General features: G+C 51.5%; 1 protein-coding gene across 5 annotated transcripts in view; it reads left to right on the top strand.

The window, feature by feature from the left end:
- Window positions 1-16,802, top strand: part of Susd4 (sushi domain containing 4) — a 127,367-nt gene extending 110,565 nt beyond the window's left edge. For 3 of the 5 annotated variants that reach the window (XM_040737431.1, XM_013119197.3, XM_040737433.1), the window contains 4 exons: window positions 10,029-10,226; window positions 10,881-11,025; window positions 13,913-14,295; window positions 15,445-16,802. In XM_040737431.1, the coding sequence (XP_040593365.1) occupies window positions 10,029-10,226; window positions 10,881-11,025; window positions 13,913-14,295; window positions 15,445-15,473 (755 nt within the window). In that variant the 3' untranslated portion in view covers window positions 15,474-16,802. The remainder of the gene's footprint in view (window positions 1-10,028; window positions 10,227-10,880; window positions 11,026-13,912; window positions 14,296-15,444) is intronic. The other 2 variants (XM_040737432.1, XM_005078119.4) reach the window with 1 other exon arrangement.
- Window positions 16,803-18,108: the final 1,306 nt, after the last annotated feature.

The raw sequence follows: 18,108 nt of genomic DNA, 5'->3' as shown, positions 1-18,108 counted from the left end.
TTTCTTGACTTCACTTGTTGCCTGCTGAGCCTGCTTCTCGGTGTTTCTTTCTGTTTGGCTGTACCTGTTAGGGTTTGTTATAAAGATGGATGGGTTCACAAGATAGCACGCTCGGTGACTGCCTCGGTTAGGGCTTTTATTGTGGTGAAGCGACACCATGGCCATGACAGCTCATAGAAAGAAGACATTTAACTGAGATGGTGGCTTACAGTTTCGGAGGTTCAGTTCAGCAGCAGCACGACGGGGAGCACGTCAGCATGCAGGCATAGTGCTGGCTACACATTGACTGACTGTCACACTGAGAAAAGACACCGCAAAGCCCGCCCCCACGTCCTCCAACAAGACCACACCTCCTAACAGTGCCACTCCCTTTGAGGGCCATTTTCTTTAAAGCACCACAGTGACCCTGTGAGTTTCCATAAGAATCACACTGGAGAAGACTACTCTTTAATGTTGTAAATTGTGGCAAGAGGACCGCATAACACACAGACATCCCCTGCTTAAGCCCTTCCGCCAGTGTGTGTTAAGAGTAAGTGATGCGAGCCAGCCGGTCAATAGATGCCCCAACAGGCCCCCAGCACTCGCTGCCAAGCCTGATGACCTGAGTTCAGTCCCTGGACCTCACATGACTGAAGGAAAGGATTGACTCTCACGGGTGCCTCTCTGACCTCCACACGCACATAAGTAAATGTAAAACCAAAACAAACACCCTGCTTTCACTACACTGAGCTGCCCTAGATTACCTTGGTTGCAAAGCCAGTGTCCACTGTGGGGAATTAGGATGCCATTTCTCACCCTTCTCTGGCACTATACCTGAATGGCTGCGGTCAAGTCAGGGATGCACCCTAAGCCTGTAGTCGTGCGTTCCCCTGGCCTGGAAGGCTCTGGGTTGGACTGAAAATGCTGTCAGTTTGTCTGTCAGAAGAACCCTGTCTGACTCAAACATACTGATGTCCCTCCCACCTATGGCCTAAAGCTTGTGGCACCTACGAGACCCAGCCAGATTCCTTTTCAGCCCTGAGTGTAGAAGCCTGAACCAAACTTTTGTCCATTTTGCAGGCTACTGTGCCCAGATGAGATGCTCAAATGCTACTGTACTGCACTGTACTGGTGAACTGTGTTTCAGCCCTCAGTGCATTCATATTTATGAAGGGCCGCTAGTATTTATCTTAAAGGTGCTAGGTTTAATTTGGTTATAAAGTTATAATGCTTCATCTTGTGTTCCCATCAAGTATAGCAATGTTTCTGCTTTCTCTTCCTTCCTTCCTTCCTTCCTCCCTCCCTCCCTCCCTCCCTTCCTTCCTTCTTTCCTTCCTCCCTCCCTTCCTTTCTTTCATAATTTAGGAAACGGCACTTAATGTGAAATAACTGATGAGGAACACTGTAACTGTTGGGGTCCTAGCTGCAACCTTGTAACACTGAGCATTAAAATGTTCACTGTTCTGTGTTTTTAAGCAAATTTTCTATTATAATTTAAGGGAAATCCAGAGAGAAGAGATGAGGGGAGAAGAGGAGAGAGTTGTGGGAAGCCTGGGCTACACAGTGACAGCCTGTCTCAAAAAGAAACAAAATTTTTGAAATTCAGAAAATCCACACTGATTTATCTGTGTGCCACCTTGGTCTAGCCTGTGGAGGGGGAATTTGAGAATTACCAGGATATCCTAGCAACCTTGAACCTCACATGGTCTCTGGTGATGCAGGCTTTTGTGAACTACTGAGAGAGGCAGAAAATGCAAGCGATGTTCTCTTACATGTGAGCTTTCTGGTCTACCTTGTGGAGCACATTCTTCCCTTTCATCCTGAGCCCTTCCCTGATTTCTCTCTTAAAGAAATAAGCTTTGATGCCGCCAGGAATTCCAACTGTAGCAGGGTAGGTGTTGAAAAGGGTACCCAGACTTCAGAGCACTCTAACACAAAGATGTATTCTCACCTGGCTGTGGCTAGGACTACTCTCAATGTAGCTGAGGCTCCTGTCATTTCAGGGAATAGTTGCTTCCTTGGCACACAGGAGCACATTAGCATTTGATTTCAGCCCATCTTCCCCTGCTGCAGAGACTGTCAGTAAATCACAGGCTCCACCCGCTGCCTCACCTGAGCTCTCGTCCTTGGCTCCGCATGGCTGTGACACCAGACACACAGACCACTGCTTCTGTGAAGCCTCATTTTTGTCTTTACACTGAAGTCTAACAGTTGTCATGAGTTGCATCCTGTATGTCTTCAGGAGCACCCCGCTGCAGTGACTCTGAGCTAGAGAGCAGATCACACAGCTCCTCCCTGGGGGCTGCTGGGTAATGTTGATCTTGGACTGCCTCTTTCAGCATATCTCAGAGCAGGTGGACACCATATTCCACCCAGCCTGGAAACAAGCAGAGCCCAGCCGCATGATCGTTTGCCTCCTTGGGTGGACACATTTATTGGCTTTCTGTGTTGTTACAACAAAAGTGGAAAATGTAATGTGCTGTATAACGTTTATTGATTTTCCCTGAGCTAAAAGCAAAGTTTCAGATGTCGCCTTGGAAACAGCTATGACTTTGGCATGCAGGGGTCCATACAGCTTCCTGGATTCGTTACCTAAACTTGGGTCTGAAATGGGGACAGATGCCACAGTATCAGTTTTGGCTTATAGAGGACTGCAGATTTTCTGTAGGGCAGACGGCTTCTTGGATTTCTGCAGCTCTTCTGAGGGGCAGAGGCTGAGTGATTGTGTACATGTCTGCCTGAAACCACAGCCCTGCAGAACTTAACAGATGAAGCAGTGGGCTGCCTGGAGGTGATGTCAACACACAGTATCATAGGTCTCCTCCCACCATGCCTTGCTCTTCGAGGCCTGATTATGGCACTAAATACCACCTTCTCTGCTTCTCCCCTCTAGGCTTACCTTCAAAGTTCCCTTAGCTTCCCTAACTTCACTATGAGTGGCTCACCAGGGTACTTCCCTAACACGGGGCTTCTCATTTAGTGGATTAGGGTGTGGTTGGAGCCTGCACTTCTAACGAGCTCCTAGCTCGTCCAATGCTGGTGACCGGTGGGCTCCAGTTCCAGTAGTAAGAGTTTGGTGAAAGGTGACCAGACCAGATACCCTGGCAGTGTAATTCACATCAGCTCTAGAGCATGAGTGTGTGCTGAGCCTGCATCTGGCCTGAGTGTGCTGAGCCTGCATCCAGAAGTTGGTGAGTGCAAGGAATTGGTTTTCCTCAGCTGTCAATCACAACTGCACAGAGCAGGGCATCTGAACTTGGATTGCCCGTTAGAATCACCGAACAGGCTCTTAAGAGCTAGTCAAGGCCACAGCTCAGCCCTGACCAATTAGGCAGTGTGATTTTAGTGTGAAGTTGGGGCTGAGGGGCCACTGATTTAAAGCATTAAGATACTGTTCAAGGGGCTGGAGAGATAGTTCAACTGTTATGAACACTGACTGCTCTTCCAGAGGACCCTGGTTCAATTCCCAGCACCCATATGGCAGCCCACAACTCTAGTTGCATGGAATTGGACACCATCACACAGACACACACGCAGACAAACACTGGTGTCCACAAAATAAAAATAAATCCTTTTAAAAGGGACACTGTTCAAATGCAGCTTGGTTAAGGCAGTGGGGGGTGCACACCAGCTGGGGTCACGGCAGTGAGCACATCACAGTGCCGACTCAGCGAGTGAACAAACACATCACAGCGCTGACTCACTGTAAACACATCATAGCGCTGACTCATGAGTGAACAAACACATCACAGCGCTGACTCACTGTAAACACATCACAGCGCTGACTCACAGAGTAAACACATCACAGCGCTGACTCACTGTAAACACATCACAGCGCTGACTCATGAGTGAACATCACAGCGCTGACTCACAGAGTAAACACATCACAGCGCTGACTCACTGTAAACACATCACAGCACTGACTCACTGTAAACACATCACAGCGCTGACTCACTGAGAACACATCACAGCGCTGACTCACTGTAAACACATCACAGCGCTGACTCACTGTAAACACATCACAGTGCTGACTCACTGTAAACACATCACAGCGCTGACTCACAGAGTAAACACATCACAGTGCTGACTCACTGTAAACACATCACAGCGCTGACTCACAGAGTAAACACATCACAGCGCTGACTCACAGAGTAAACACATCACAGTGCTGACTCACTGTAAACACATCACAGTGCTGACTCACTGTAAACACATCACAGCGCTGACTCACTGTAAACACATCACAGCGCTGACTCACAGAGTAAACACATCACAGCGCTGACTCACAGAGTAAACACATCACAGCGCTGACTCACAGAGTAAACACATCACAGCGCTGACTCACAGAGTAAACACATCACAGCGCTGACTCACAGAGTAAACACATCACAGTGCTGACTCACTGTAAACACATCACAGCGCTGACTCACTGTAAACACATCACAGCGCTGACTCATGAGTGAACATCACAGCGCTGACTCACAGAGTAAACACATCACAGCGCTGACTCACTGTAAACACATCACAGCGCTGACTCACAGAGTAAACACATCACAGTGCTGACTCACTGTAAACACATCACAGCGCTGACTCACTGTAAACACATCACAGCGCTGACTCATGAGTGAACATCACAGCGCTGACTCACAGAGTAAACACATCACAGCGCTGACTCACAGAGTAAACACATCACAGCGCTGACTCACAGAGTAAACACATCACAGCGCTGACTCATGAGTGAACATCACAGCGCTGACTCACAGAGTAAACACATCACAGCGCTGACTCACTGTAAACGCATCACAGCGCTGACTCACTGTAAACACATCACAGCGCTGACTCACAGAGTAAACACATCACAGTGCTGACTCACTGTAAACACATCACAGCGCTGACTCACTGTAAACACATCACAGCGCTGACTCACAGAGTAAACACATCACAGTGCTGACTCACTGTAAACACATCACAGTGCTGACTCACTGTAAACACATCACAGCGCTGACTCACTGTAAACACATCACAGCGCTGACTCACAGAGTAAACACATCACAGCGCTGACTCACTGTAAACACATCACAGCGCTGACTCACTGTAAACACATCACAGCGCTGACTCACTGAGCAGTCTTGTGCCTATTCCTTACTTCTTATGCCAAGTGTAAGGTAAGCCAGGACTGTGCGGCAGTTCCCAAGGGGCGGTCTGTAGTGCGAACAAAACAAAATCCGTGTTCATGACGCAGTGTGGTGCGAGTGTTGCTCAGTTAGTACATCATCTCATCACCAGGGAGTGAGCAGCAAGCAACCTCTGCGGCTAGCCGTGGGAGGCGGAGGTGGATGATCTCAGGGTCAGCCCCTCCCTATGGAAAACATCAGTGGATTGTGCGAGCCCTCGGAAGACGCAAGAATGAATGATCAGTGAACGCGATGGGGCTCACGACGCGGGCGAATTTTAAAACACTGGAGAACATAGGTTATAATGTTCTTATAGCCCTTCAGTTTGTGTGAGGTCCATTTCCCTCTTTTGCATGGATTGAAATATGTAAGTCGACTTTATATTCTCAGCTGCGAGACAAGGACCTCCCCGTAGTTTAGTCAGAAAATAGCTGTCTTTAGAGAATAGTCTGCCTGTCTTTCTACTGCCCAGGCCTCAGAGCTACTCACGGTTGTGCCCAGATCCAGCCCCTCCTCCAAAAGCAGCCTCCCCACTACTGTGTGACTCCTCCCCTCGTCTTCTTCAGCCCCTCCCCACTACTGTGTGACTCCTCCCCTCGCCTCCTTCAGCCCCTCCCCACTACTGTGTGACTCCTCCCCTCGTCTCCTTCAGCCCCTCCCTGTATCCCCAGTCTTGTCCACCACAAGGTTCAGAACTCTGCTGGGGTCCTCTTTGCAACTCCGACCACCCCATCCCCTGCCTCCCAGCAACTCCGACCACCCCATCCGCTGCCTCCCTGCGACAGACTTCTCCTCACACCCCATTCACTCCTGTCTGCAATGGATTTGGGTCTACTACCAAGCCCCAGGGTCACCAGTGATTTCCATGTAGCCAGACCCATGGCGGTGCTTCTCTTCCGATGGTTCCCTGTTCCTCTTGACACTCTCCCTCTCGGCACCTGTGAAACAGCTGAGCACACTCTGCCTGTCTCGTTGTCCTTCCTGGTGTCTCGGGACTTGGGGCCCTTTCTCTACATTTTCCTACATGAGTTCATGCAGTCCCGTGGTCAGAAATACCGTCTTTCTGCTCATGACTGCTGAGCTATATCCGGGACCTTTCTCCAGATGCCTGATTGACACTCGGTGGCAGCTCCAACCTAAGAAGATCAAGGCTGAACTCGGTCCGACTCCTCCCCACAAGGCAGCTACCTAATGTGGTGAATGGCACCACCATCAACTCAGATCCGAAATCTGGCCATTGTCCTTGGCTCTTCTCCCAGGGGTCCCCAAATCCAGCTATCAAAAACCTATTGTAGAAAAAAAGACTAGCGTGTTCAAAGAATGTTCCACCACTCTCCTTCCCAGCACGTTAGCCATCACTGATTTGATCCTGGCTGCCGTCATCTGTCCAGGTCATGACAACCGTGTCTTCATAACTCTGCAGGTCTGGGTTACACGCCAGCTGCCAGCCGTACACACAGAAGCTGACCTGGCTTTTAAGGCTGTGCCAAGCCTTGCTCTTCACAGCATCCCATCCCGTTTCTGATCTAAACACGGGGCATGGACCTCATCTGTCCCACCTGTCTCCTTGACGGGTTGCTGTGCAACCTTCCCTCTCCTGCCCTACATGGCACCATCCAGGCTCCTGTTCAGTGCCTGGGACTCGCCGCCAGAGTGCCATCTGCCCTGCCCAGTACTTTCTCTGCCCCGGCCCTCCCTCGGCTGAGCTCTTCCTGGCCTTCTTGCCCCCATAAATCAGTGGACGCTGTGGTGGTTTGGATGAAAATGTCCTGCGTAGGCTCGGGTATCTGTGCACTTGGTCTCCAGTTGGTGGCGCTGTTTGGAGGGGGTTAAGGCTATGGGCCATGATGGAAGTATGTCACTGTGGGAGGACCTTGGTGTTTATGGTTTTGCTCTGCTTTCCCGTGTTTGCCACTGAGGATGTGAGCTCCCAGTTCCCTGCTCCGGCTGCCTGCCGCTGGCTACCAGCCTACCCACCAACATGGACTCTTATCCCTCTGAAACCGTAAGCTCAGATAAACCCTCCTGTCTGTGAGTCGCCTCGGATGTGGTGTATTATCACAGCAATAGGCAAGTAACTCATAAAGATCTCCATAGTGAAAGAATTCATGTGCTTTACTGATTTGTTTTCCAGTATGTTGCAGACCCATGGTAACGTAATCTGTAGTGACACGGATTCTTGAAAGAAAAATGGAGAGATGGAGCTGTAACACAGGCCCCATCTTAATTGTTATATTCAACTGTAGTTAGGCTACATTGAAATAAAAAAGACACGTTGAAACTGCACATGGATGCTGCAACAAAGTCAAATTGCTTTTTTCTGTTCATTTTGTTGTGGACACTTAGCAAAGAGCTGCTGTTCAGGTTCTGAGCTGAGGCCCCGCCAGGAACGGAGCTCTTCCGGACTTCTGCCTAAGGGCCGTCTCCCTGAACTGCTGGTTTAAGCAGATCCTCGGTGTCCCTAAGGGCCGTCTCCCTGAACTGCTGGTTTAAGCAGATCCTCGGTGTCCCTAGCACTGCTGGACTCACTCCACTGCCTGCAGTTGGCACCAGGAGAACCCGTGACCCCGTGTAACTGAGATTAGTCCTCTGCTGCTTCTCTCATGGGTAACTCCTTCCACTTCTGACAGGAAACCATGGTTCCTTTAGGCAAGGAAGGAGAACTGACTATACACCATCAAGAAACATCACTTGAGCCTCTGGAGGGCGGGGTGCTTGGTGGATCTTCTTCCTCCTCTCCTTCCTCTTCCTTCTTTTTCTTCTTCTTCCTTTTTTGTGGTTCAGGGAACGCAATATTTTTTTTCCACATTCCACATACTGGTGAGTTCACCATCATGCAGAGTTTTCTGCCTCTGGTATGTTTCATTTGGCATAATACCCTTGGTGTTCATCTATGTTTTTGAAAATGGCAGAGTTCACGTTTTAAAATCTGAGTGACATTCCCATAGGATACATCACATTTCCTTTGTCTGTTCATCAGTTGGTAGACAGACACGCCATGTACCTTTGCCCCCAGGAAGGGTCCCCACTCATGTATAGCACTCGCAGAGGTGCGGGGGTTAGGAACTTCCAGCAGACATTGGTCCTGTCAGCCCTGGAGGCCACTGGGGTGCCCTTCCCTTCACCGTCCCAGGAACCAGTGGGGACACAGAAACACAGAGGAGGGCTAAGTAAAGAAGGAGCCTATACTATTGCATCCCTGGAGTCCTCAAAGGTGTGGACATCGTGGGTGCCTTTCCTCTGTCCTTCCTGGTCACCAGCCATCCGTGCTGGCCGTCTTGCTTACCTCCTGAGCGCCCTGGGGGTAGCCAGCCTGGGCAGAGAGCCCTTTGCAGAAACAGAAATAGCAGTGCATGGTGTTGTTGTGCCTTGGTGTGGGCAGTGCAGAGGGGACATGTAGCCCAGGGGTTACCCCCAGACAACAGAAAGCTCGGTATTGAAGTCAGAAGTCAAATCCAGTGTTTCCTGGGCCTACCCAGAGGATCCTCTCCTCGGACGCCATTTAGCTGTACATGTCCTCAGCCTCATCTCCATGCCTGGATCCGTGTTCCAGCCGGACTACCTGGTCCAGACCTCACTTCTTAGACTCCTTGCTGGAAGCTGCCTCAAGTGCTCCCTTTACTCTCTGCCCTGGAGACAGCTCCTTTGTTCCCTCTCACTCGCTTGCTATGTCTCTTAGCTTGTGTCTTCATCTTTAAAAGAATCAGTAAGATCTGCATCGCAGCATTGTTTGCAGGGTTAGAGATAGGTGCCCGACAAGGGCACACCTTAGGGCACCTTCATCGGGGGCCCATCTTGTTTTCCAGCTGGAGGAACATGCACCATATGCTCTCTGAAAGCTTTGGCCAGTTTGAGGTGTGCTGCAGAGTGCCAGGAGGTTCTACACTAGCCAGAGTCCTTGGCTATTCCTAGGAAGAGCCCCAAAAGTTAGTTCACTTTTGGGTTTGTCTGTCCTGGTTTTCAGCTTGTTTTTAGTGGTTTCTGAGGTGTGATCTGAAAGCTGGGCCCCGGTAGAATGAGGTCTGATTGTCTCCTGAGGAGTGTTTAAGTGGCGTGCTGTTTAGTTCCGAGTCCTTCTGCAGACAGGAGAGCTCTTTGTGGCAAGCGATGAAAAAAAAACCAGCTCCTCTAATACCGTCTGTGCGGGCAGAAATGGAGCCCAGATGTGATCTCAAAGGTGGGAGACTGAAACAGTCTTCTTCCCCTGACATCATGCAACATGTGTCAGAAGACCCTTAAACATCGTCAAGAACAGAACGAGCTTCACTTGACAGGAGAAGACCAGGACTTAGAGGGTGGAGGGGCTCATCTAAGGTCTCATGCTGTGTTGACAGAAGAAAGCCTAGGGCCCTGGTGGCACCTGTGTGTGAGGGCCAAGGCTAAGACTGCAAAGAGAAGCAGGAGAGTCCCTTCATGCCTGTCATTGGCTGAACCCCAGCAGGACGTGAGGGGGTCAGGCCGCGCCACGGCTCCCCAGCTCCCTGATTTGAACAGTTCCAGATGGCTGCTTGGGTAATAGATGCAGTCTTGGCAGCACTGAGCCATTGGATAAAGATTTTGCCCATAAATATCTTAATTTTATTTACTAGGTTGTCTGGCACATAATAGCATACATTATTAATAGAGAAGCTTAATACTATCTGTTAAATAGGCACACTCCGCACATCGCACGGCGAGCCTCTCTTTATGATGTGCTTTACAACACCACATGACAACACTCGTGCTCGGAATATCCTAGCGGGCTTCCAATGACAGCCCCTGAAAGCAGAGGTTGTGTCTGGCACCAAACCTTAGTCTGTGGGTCATGCCTGTATTATGTCTGAAGGGCCCCTTCCAAGAGCCCTTTGGTTCTGAAACTTTTATTTCCCCCAACTGCCCAAGTTTGTCCGCTACCTCCTATGGTAAGTCACGGAGATTTCATCTGCCACCCGAGGCCTTGTGAGCGCTACAACCACGGCACTGTGGTAGAGTTCTACTGTGACCCCGGCTACAGCCTCACCAGTGACTACAAGTACATCACCTGCCAGTATGGAGAGTGGTTTCCTTCCTACCAAGTCTACTGCATCAAATCAGGTGAGTCTGGAGGCGACACCCTTGGGGGAGGCTGGTGCTCCGAGGGCAGCCTTCAAGCTGTGTCCAGGCTGCGTCCTGAATGACATCTTACCTTATCACGAGCCTCAGGACCAGGCTGTAAAAATGGGCCTTTGTGGAGATGGGTGGCTGTGTTGGACTCGGCCAAGGGCTTCCAGGCCTTTTTCAGAAGGTCAGGAACATGTATGAGCTGAATCAGAGCCCTGGTACCCAGGGAAGAACTCAACTCCTGCAGTTTCTCACAGCCTTAGCGCCACCCGCTGGCAAGGATGCAGGCCCATGGGTGTAATCAGAGTTATGTGCATGGCTCAGGGATCTGAACAGTGGATGACCTCACCCTTCTTTTCCATTGAGGGGCACGCATCCAAATAGGAATGATATTATTGTGGGTTAAGAACTGATCTCACACAAGTGGAGACTGTATACAAGCTCCACGGCCTCCTGGTAAATGATGTCCTCAGCCCAGCAGGACCTTGCTAGAGATGGGTTTTAGTGTCGTGTGGGTCCTAACGTGGCTTACATATGTACTGGATGAATGGTAAGTCTGTTGAGGCATACCACGGGTAGCTCATGCACCAGATGACTACCCACCAAAGGAACGTGGTACCTCATGTCTGGGTTTGTTATCTCTGGCAGAGCAAACGTGGCCCAGCACCCATGAGACCCTCCTGACCACGTGGAAGATCGTGGCATTCACGGCCACCAGCGTGCTGTTGGTGTTACTGCTCGTCATCCTGGCCAGAATGTTCCAGACCAAGTTCAAGGCTCATTTCCCCCCCAGGTCAGTGCAGCAGAGAGGGTGCACATGAAGACACAGCTTAAAGGTCTGGGTAGACTGTCAGGGAGAGAGCACCATGATGGAGACGGGCCTCATCCCTGCCTCCCTGCGCAGGTCATTCTGGAGCAGGCACTCTAGGGGACTGGAGGAAAGGACCAGACCAGGGATGCAAGTTGGGCATGCCCCATCGGGACCACCCCCATCACGGTCCGCCTGCTGTGGCCCTAGAAGATGACTTGCATACACCTGGGGAGGCCTCGAGGTCAGGGATGTGTCATGGCAGAGGTCAAAATAGGACAGGAAGCTTCAGAAAGGAGAGCAGGCCTATGAGTGGGAAACCAGAAAGGGCCTGGGATGGGACCTGGGGCTTCAGATGGTGGCTCTCTATCCTCCTTGGCTGCACCAGAGGGCGGGGGTTGGTGTCCTCACACCTGTGTCGTCCTCGCTCCATGACTGTCCTTACAGCTGAGCTTTGACAACACACGCTTTCTTTACCTCTAAGTCAGTCATCCTCATCTCTAGGTTGCCCTCACAATGGTACCTAGTTGTCAGAACGAGAAATTTGAGGTTCATGTCCGAGAAAAAGACCATGCTTCGGGTAAGAAGGGGGCTCCTGGAATCAACTCTATTCCCTCCAACACAGCCCCATACCCCTCACCTATCAGGAATGTGGAAAGGGAGAGGAGTCGAGCTTCCCCAAATCTCACACGCACGCAACAGCTTCATCTTGCTTAGCAGTTCTGAACCTGGCAGCAGACACACCATAGGTCACACCCAGCAGGTGCCTCACTCTCCCCAGCTCCGTGTATTGGTGTGAGGGGTCACATGTCCTCCCCAGGCCCAGAGGTGTATCAGCGCCTCCCTGTGGCATCACCAAGCTTTTGCTGTGGTTCCAGAACCTTCCTTTCCTCTCCTCCATCTGCTCTGGGTCTTCAGCATTATTATTTATTAATCAAGAGACCATGTTCTATCACTAAGCAATTACAGTTTCTCAAGAAGACCAAAGGATCACAAGAAAAAGCTAGACTACACCACTGTGGTTTACAGTGTGTGAAAGACCTTCAGATGGCCCACAAAGCTATATATATGCTTGGAAGAGTTTTCTAACATAGGGACTACTAGGATGTCTTTGAAATTTTCTCAAGACTCGCTTGATAGTTTTCTTTTAGTTGTTTAGTTTTAGTTTCTTCAGTTGTTTAGGGCAAGTTGTTGTCATCTGTCAGAATGGAGTACAGGTACGGTACACAAGGGCATGCCAAGGACAGACAACTGTGTTTTCCAGGTCCCAGGTGTTTAATATCAACATATATCAAAGTCACACAGCATGACTGGAGCTGTGCAGAGGGGACTGGGGCCCGAGCATGGGCTGCTAGGGTAAGAAATGAGCAGAGGTGTCTGCCTGCTCGGGTCTGACAACAGGAAAGCAAGGAGCAGGGAGGAAGTCCTGAGTGAGCCAAGAAGGCTAACGGGAGACCTTGGAGGTCAGAGACGGGCAAGTGCAGCTTGTTCTGGGCTCTGTTCTGGACAGATGAGAAGCACTCGCCCGCCTGTCCTCCCTCCCTCCCTCCCTCCCTCCCTCTCTCCCTCCCTCCCTCCTCCCTTCCTTCCTCCCTGCCTCTCTCCCTCCCTCCCTCCCTCCTTCCTTCCTTCCTCTCACCTTCTAGGGAATGCAGGTCTAGGTGGTCTCTTGCCTTCTCTGGGTAGACTTAAAGGACTGGAGCAAGAAGGCAATGCCATAATCCCTGAACTTTTGCAGATGTTTCAAAAAGCCATGGGCTTGAGGCTGTCCCTCGTGTTAACAAACAGCGAAGGCTGATGCTGCCCCTCTCCTGTAAATGCCATGTACAGACATTTCATGTCCCCTCCCAGAAGCACCTAAACAGATCACCTCCACTTCCAGCCCCATCATCCTCCAACCTCCCCTTCTGTCTTCAGTTCCCAGCAGAAGAAATAAGCAGCCAAGCTCTAGGCTGTTTTACTTACTGCTCTGGGCATTTCTGGAGCTAGGAGCAGAACCTGGTGGTCTCATGGGTGCAGATGTTGGTGACACACATCTCTAGGGTCAGGTTCGACACCACGGTGTGTTCACATGATATGAGAAGCAAGGGCCAGACCAGGAGCAGTGCGTGTGCTCCACCAGGGAGGGAGCACCTGCAGGGATGGCGGGCTGTGCGTGTGCTCCACCGGGGAGGGAGCACCTGCAGGGATGGCGGGCTGTGCTTGTACTCCACCAGGGAGGGAGCACCTGCAGGGATGGCGGGCTGTGCGTGTGCTCCACCGGGGAGGGAGCACCTGCAGGGATGGCGGGCTGTGCTTGTACTCCACCAGGGAGGGAGCACCTGCAGGGATGGTGGGCTGTGCGTGTGCTCCACCGGGGAGGGAGCACCTGAAGGGATGGCGGGCTGTGCGTGTACTCCACCAGGGAGGGAGCACCTGCAGGGATGGCAGATTGGCTTCCCTGCCACCTAAAACCCTCAGAGCAACTGTGCAGGTTCTCTCTGGATCACAGGGCAGCGTTGGTTCTGAGGTGGCCATGAACCTGGGCAGTTGGAATGATGCAGTCAGAGGGGTAACTAATAGCCCACCTTTTTTAGCTTTCTATTGTGTTCTATCTCTCTAAAGTTGAGTGGTATGGTTTTGTTTGTTCCTTTTGTTCTGTTCTGTTTTTACAAAGAAGAGGCCTGATAGGCATAGATCGGTTGTGCCCTCTGGGCACTTAGTGTCACCCTCCCGTAGGATGGAGAGTGCTATAAGGAAACCTTCTGCAGAACAAGGCCACGGTGCACAGCACACCCGGAACACCCAAGACAAGAAACTGTTTCCCCACACTGTCTCTCTCATTCCTGGAGTGGTGGGGACCCTGACGTGTCCCCCTCTTTCCTCTGCACAGGGGTCCTCCCAGGAGTTCCAGCAGTGACCCTGACTTCGTGGTAGTGGATGGAGTGCCCGTCATGCTCCCAACCTATGATGAGGCTGTGAATGGAGGCTCCAGTGCCTTAGGCCCCGGGTACCTGGCCTCTGTGGGCCAGGGCTGTCCTTTACCTGTGGAAGACCAGAGCCCTCCAGCATACCCCGGCTCCGGGGACACGGACATAGGCCCTGGGGAGTCAGAAACCTGTGATAGCACCTCGGGCTCTTCTGAGATGCTCCAGAGTCTATATTCAGCCCCCATGTGTCAAGGGGGCAACCACCCTGCCCCAGACACCCCCGACACGATTTCGAGCACAGCAGGGGAGGTGGCATCCACCAGCCCAGGCATCGACATTGCAGATGGTAAGCATTTGCTAAGCTGTGGCTAGCTTCCCAGCCCAGGGCCAAGGCCATGGGCCTGTTTCTTACCCAGCTGTCACTGCTTCTCACTCTCTCAACTTGTAGGTCTATCAACAGGCCAGTTCTGGCAAAGAATGATCAGTATTTTGTGAGTAGTAATCTCAGGAGTCGAAATTTCATGCGCCCCTAAGGGTACTGAGCCGTGGAGTTCAAAGGCTAAGAGTAGACAGCACTTCAATTTTGATGCCTCTTGTTATACAGGAGTTTCGTCTTCTAGTCCTTTAATTGAATATGACTTCTGAAGGTGCTGCCTGGGAACAGCATCACACACAGGCAGAGGAACATTCTAGATGTGTGTACCAGGCCTCAGCACATCTTCCCAAACTGACTTAAAGGAGGCTGGTTCTCCTGTGCTGCTGTGCTCACTGGGAGGCCAGTGCCATGCATGCTGGAAGGTTTTGGGAGGCCAGTGCCATGCACACTGGAAGGCTTTGGGAGGACATGCCATGCACACTGGAAGGCTTTGGGAGGGAGGACGGTGCCATGAGGAGTGCTGCCTGCCTCAACCATGGAGCACCACATCCCCATCTGACCCCAGAGAAGTACAGTGTGTAGAAGTCACGTTGCCCAATGTAAAAGAAACGAAAGATGCATCAGTCATGGGGAAGATTATAGTCCATGAAAGTAGTAAAATGTATCGGAGTCATCAGATCTCCACTTCCCCAGGGGAAGGAAGCTGACGCCACTCTGTAAAATCACATTGACTCCAGAGTGGGGCCACAGTAAACAGTAGAAGCAGGACAGTAATGGGCCTGCTGGCCCACAGAGCAGCCTCCCTGTGCTCTGCCCTGCTTCTCTGCACTTGGAATTGTAACATGTTGGCTTGAGTGACTGTGAGAGCCTGTGGTGAAAGTCTAATGTTGTCCTTTTTATGAGCTGGATGTAAAATCACAAACTGTTCTCTGGCAAATAACTAGTATACGGGGCAGGGAGAAAAGATACTGTTTTATTTGACCTTTAAGGGATGCGTGGAGCTGAACGTTTTCCTTTCTCCACTGATTTCTGGCATGGGAGCGGTTTTAATGAGACTTGTAATTCCAGATCATGTAGCTTTCAGCTGTACTAAGCAAATAACCACCTTTTCCTTTCCAGAGATCCCTCTAATGGAAGACGATCCCTAGCTGGGTGAAGTCCTGCTAATGCCACTGTCCCCTTTGAGGGAAAGAGCCTTGAACCTTGGAGTGAGACCACAGGAGGACGGAGCTTGGAGGAAACCGGGGCATTTTCTAACCTGTCTACACGGGGACAGTGACCACACCACACATCTCCAGCAGGATTGCGGGGCTGCGCCCCAACGGTGGCAGTGCTTCCCAGTGTTGTGACCCGCAGGGAACAAAGGGCAGAGGGGACTCTGCATCACCCCCATGACAGTGTTGAGTGTCTCTCGCTACGAGACAGTGGCACACACATCCTGACGAATCACATATCCTGTTGGCTTATGTTACCAGCTCTCCCCACCCCTCTGAAAGCATGTCACATTGTGTAAATCCGCTTCTAAAATCTGCTGTGAACTGTCTGGGGACTCTAGATCTGGACAGGCCTGTCTCTGTAGAAAGCCCATGTTAACCAGCCAGCCCAAGAGCAGACCCTTCTCTGCCCTCATTAGTAAGGGACGGGCTCCCAAGGCAAGACTCTCATGTAATACTCAGACCATCTTCTACACCGGGACAACTGTCAAAGCAGGATGTGACAGTTTGGATGAGAAAGGGAAGGGGAAAAAAAAGCCAATTCTGCTTTCTGGAAATTAACCCATGCAGAGCCCCCATGCTCTGTGCTGCCCTCTGGTGACGAGCATCGGTGTTTGTATTTGTGGTGTGGCAGAGGATCCCTGGCCTGAGATAAACCTGTGACTTTACACACAGTGAGGACATGTTCAGATGCATCTTGTGGTGGACAGTGTTTGGTTTGGGTATTTCAGAAAGTCTCCATCGCCTTCATCTGCTCGTCCATGTGTGGGTCATTGTGATGGCATTGTCCCTGACCCTAAAACTTAACCATACTTTTCTTTTCCAAAGCAGAAAGTTTCTGTAAAACACATTCTGCATCCGAAGAAAGTGTAAGTCGGCTCTTAACCCCCCCCCCCCAGCTCTCTTTGTGCTGCAAAGTCTGGAGGCTGGCCCCCCCAGCCCGAGCCACCCTGCTCTCTTGCTTCCAGGGGGCCTTTGACCCCGCCTGCCCGCCGTCCTGCGTTCCTACTGTGAGGGTCTCATGGCACCCACTGGGTGTTGTGCCTAAGAAACTGATTTCTAGAGAAACCCCGGTCCAGAAGCGTCTCTTCAAGTATATCTGGTCTGTGACGTCGCTTCCATTCCTCCTCTGGGTCAGACAAATGTAAACAAAACGCTCACCCATAAAAATCACTGTGCTGGCAGAGCAGCAAGGGCTGGAAGCTTGATCGAGTCCTGTTTTCTCTCGACACAGACTGATTAAAAATTAAAAAGAAAATGGCAGCTTGGAGCGTGGCTTTAATGGTGGAGTGGAGAGGGGAGGGTGGGAAGGGCGTGACGGTGGCCCCAGGTGGCGGAAATACAACACAGGATGGGGAACCCAGAGCTGAAGGAGACACCACATGAAAGGGGCGGGCTTCGCGCTGCCTGATGCACTGTCACCATTGCCTGGGGACAGTGGTGCTGAGCCCATGGTGACAACTGTGGGTAACTGCAGATTGCTTGAGTGACAGCCCCGTGCTGCCTCTGGTGAAGCCCGGTCCCATATTACCGATTCCATTCATTTGCAGGAGTTGATGTGTGGTGAAGTGCCACGGTCTTGCCGGTGTGTGCCCCCGGGTAACCAGGCCCGCCTCAGGCAACCTCTACCAGGGAGCCAGACCTTGTCTCTTCATTCCCACCTGCCCTCCTTCCTGTGCCTCCTCATGCAGGTTGTGTCTGAGAGACCTCCCGATAAGAGTTTCTTCTCCCATGGGGCAGGCGGGGAGAGGCACACAGAGCTGTCTGAGGCCACCCCCGCCTCATTCCAGCAAATTCCAGCAGCAGGACAACCATCGGACTCGTGGGCCCAGGACAGAGTTGCCACCGGGCCCCGGGAAGACAGCAGCAGACATCCGAGGAGTTTGTCAGTGTTGTCCTCACACAGGCTGGTGGGAAGGCCCCTGCTACTCAGCTGTAGCGTCACACAATGCCCAAACCAGTCACCTGGAGCCTGCCTGCCATCACTCAACTTTGTATTCCCATCATTTATTTCCACCACAGACATAATTTGCAGTTTATTTTCCCACCCTAGTTGCTTCTGACAGAAAGAACCATTGTGAGATCCCAAGCATGGTGTGGTCCCAACACAATTCTTTTAAATATCCCTCAGTCCCTGTGGTGTGAGGGAACAGGCCACCCTCTGCTGACCTCCCCCCGTATGGAAACAAGCCTGGCTGTGGAAGAGGGAGCCAGGCCAGCTCGGGTGCTCTCCTCGGGACGGGGCAGCGCCCACCTCAACACTCCAGTCGCTGCTGCACAGCAGGCCAGTTCTGGCTGACTGGTTCCCCATCATGGGCACAGCACAAGTCGCAGGCATCTTCACACCTCATTGCCATGTAGCTTTTCCTAATTGCCAGGTTGTGATTCGCCTGTGTGGGCGCTTGAGGCCCTTTCCCACCTAATTACACCCAGCTTAGCAGCTGGCACACGGAGAAGGCTGCCTTCTGTTACTCCAGAAACGGTCCCTGGCCACCAGCAAGTCCACGATTATCAAATGCAAAGACGCCTGGTCCACAACCCATTAGGTCCAGTGGCTTCTCATAGCCCG

This window comes from Mesocricetus auratus, unplaced genomic scaffold (genome assembly GCF_017639785.1).
Source record: "Mesocricetus auratus isolate SY011 unplaced genomic scaffold, BCM_Maur_2.0 Super-Scaffold_100676, whole genome shotgun sequence".
In the NCBI taxonomy this organism is placed as follows: Eukaryota; Metazoa; Chordata; class Mammalia; order Rodentia; family Cricetidae; genus Mesocricetus; species Mesocricetus auratus.
Note: the sequence above shows the minus strand (reverse complement) of the source record. Positions and strands in the feature narration are given on the sequence as shown.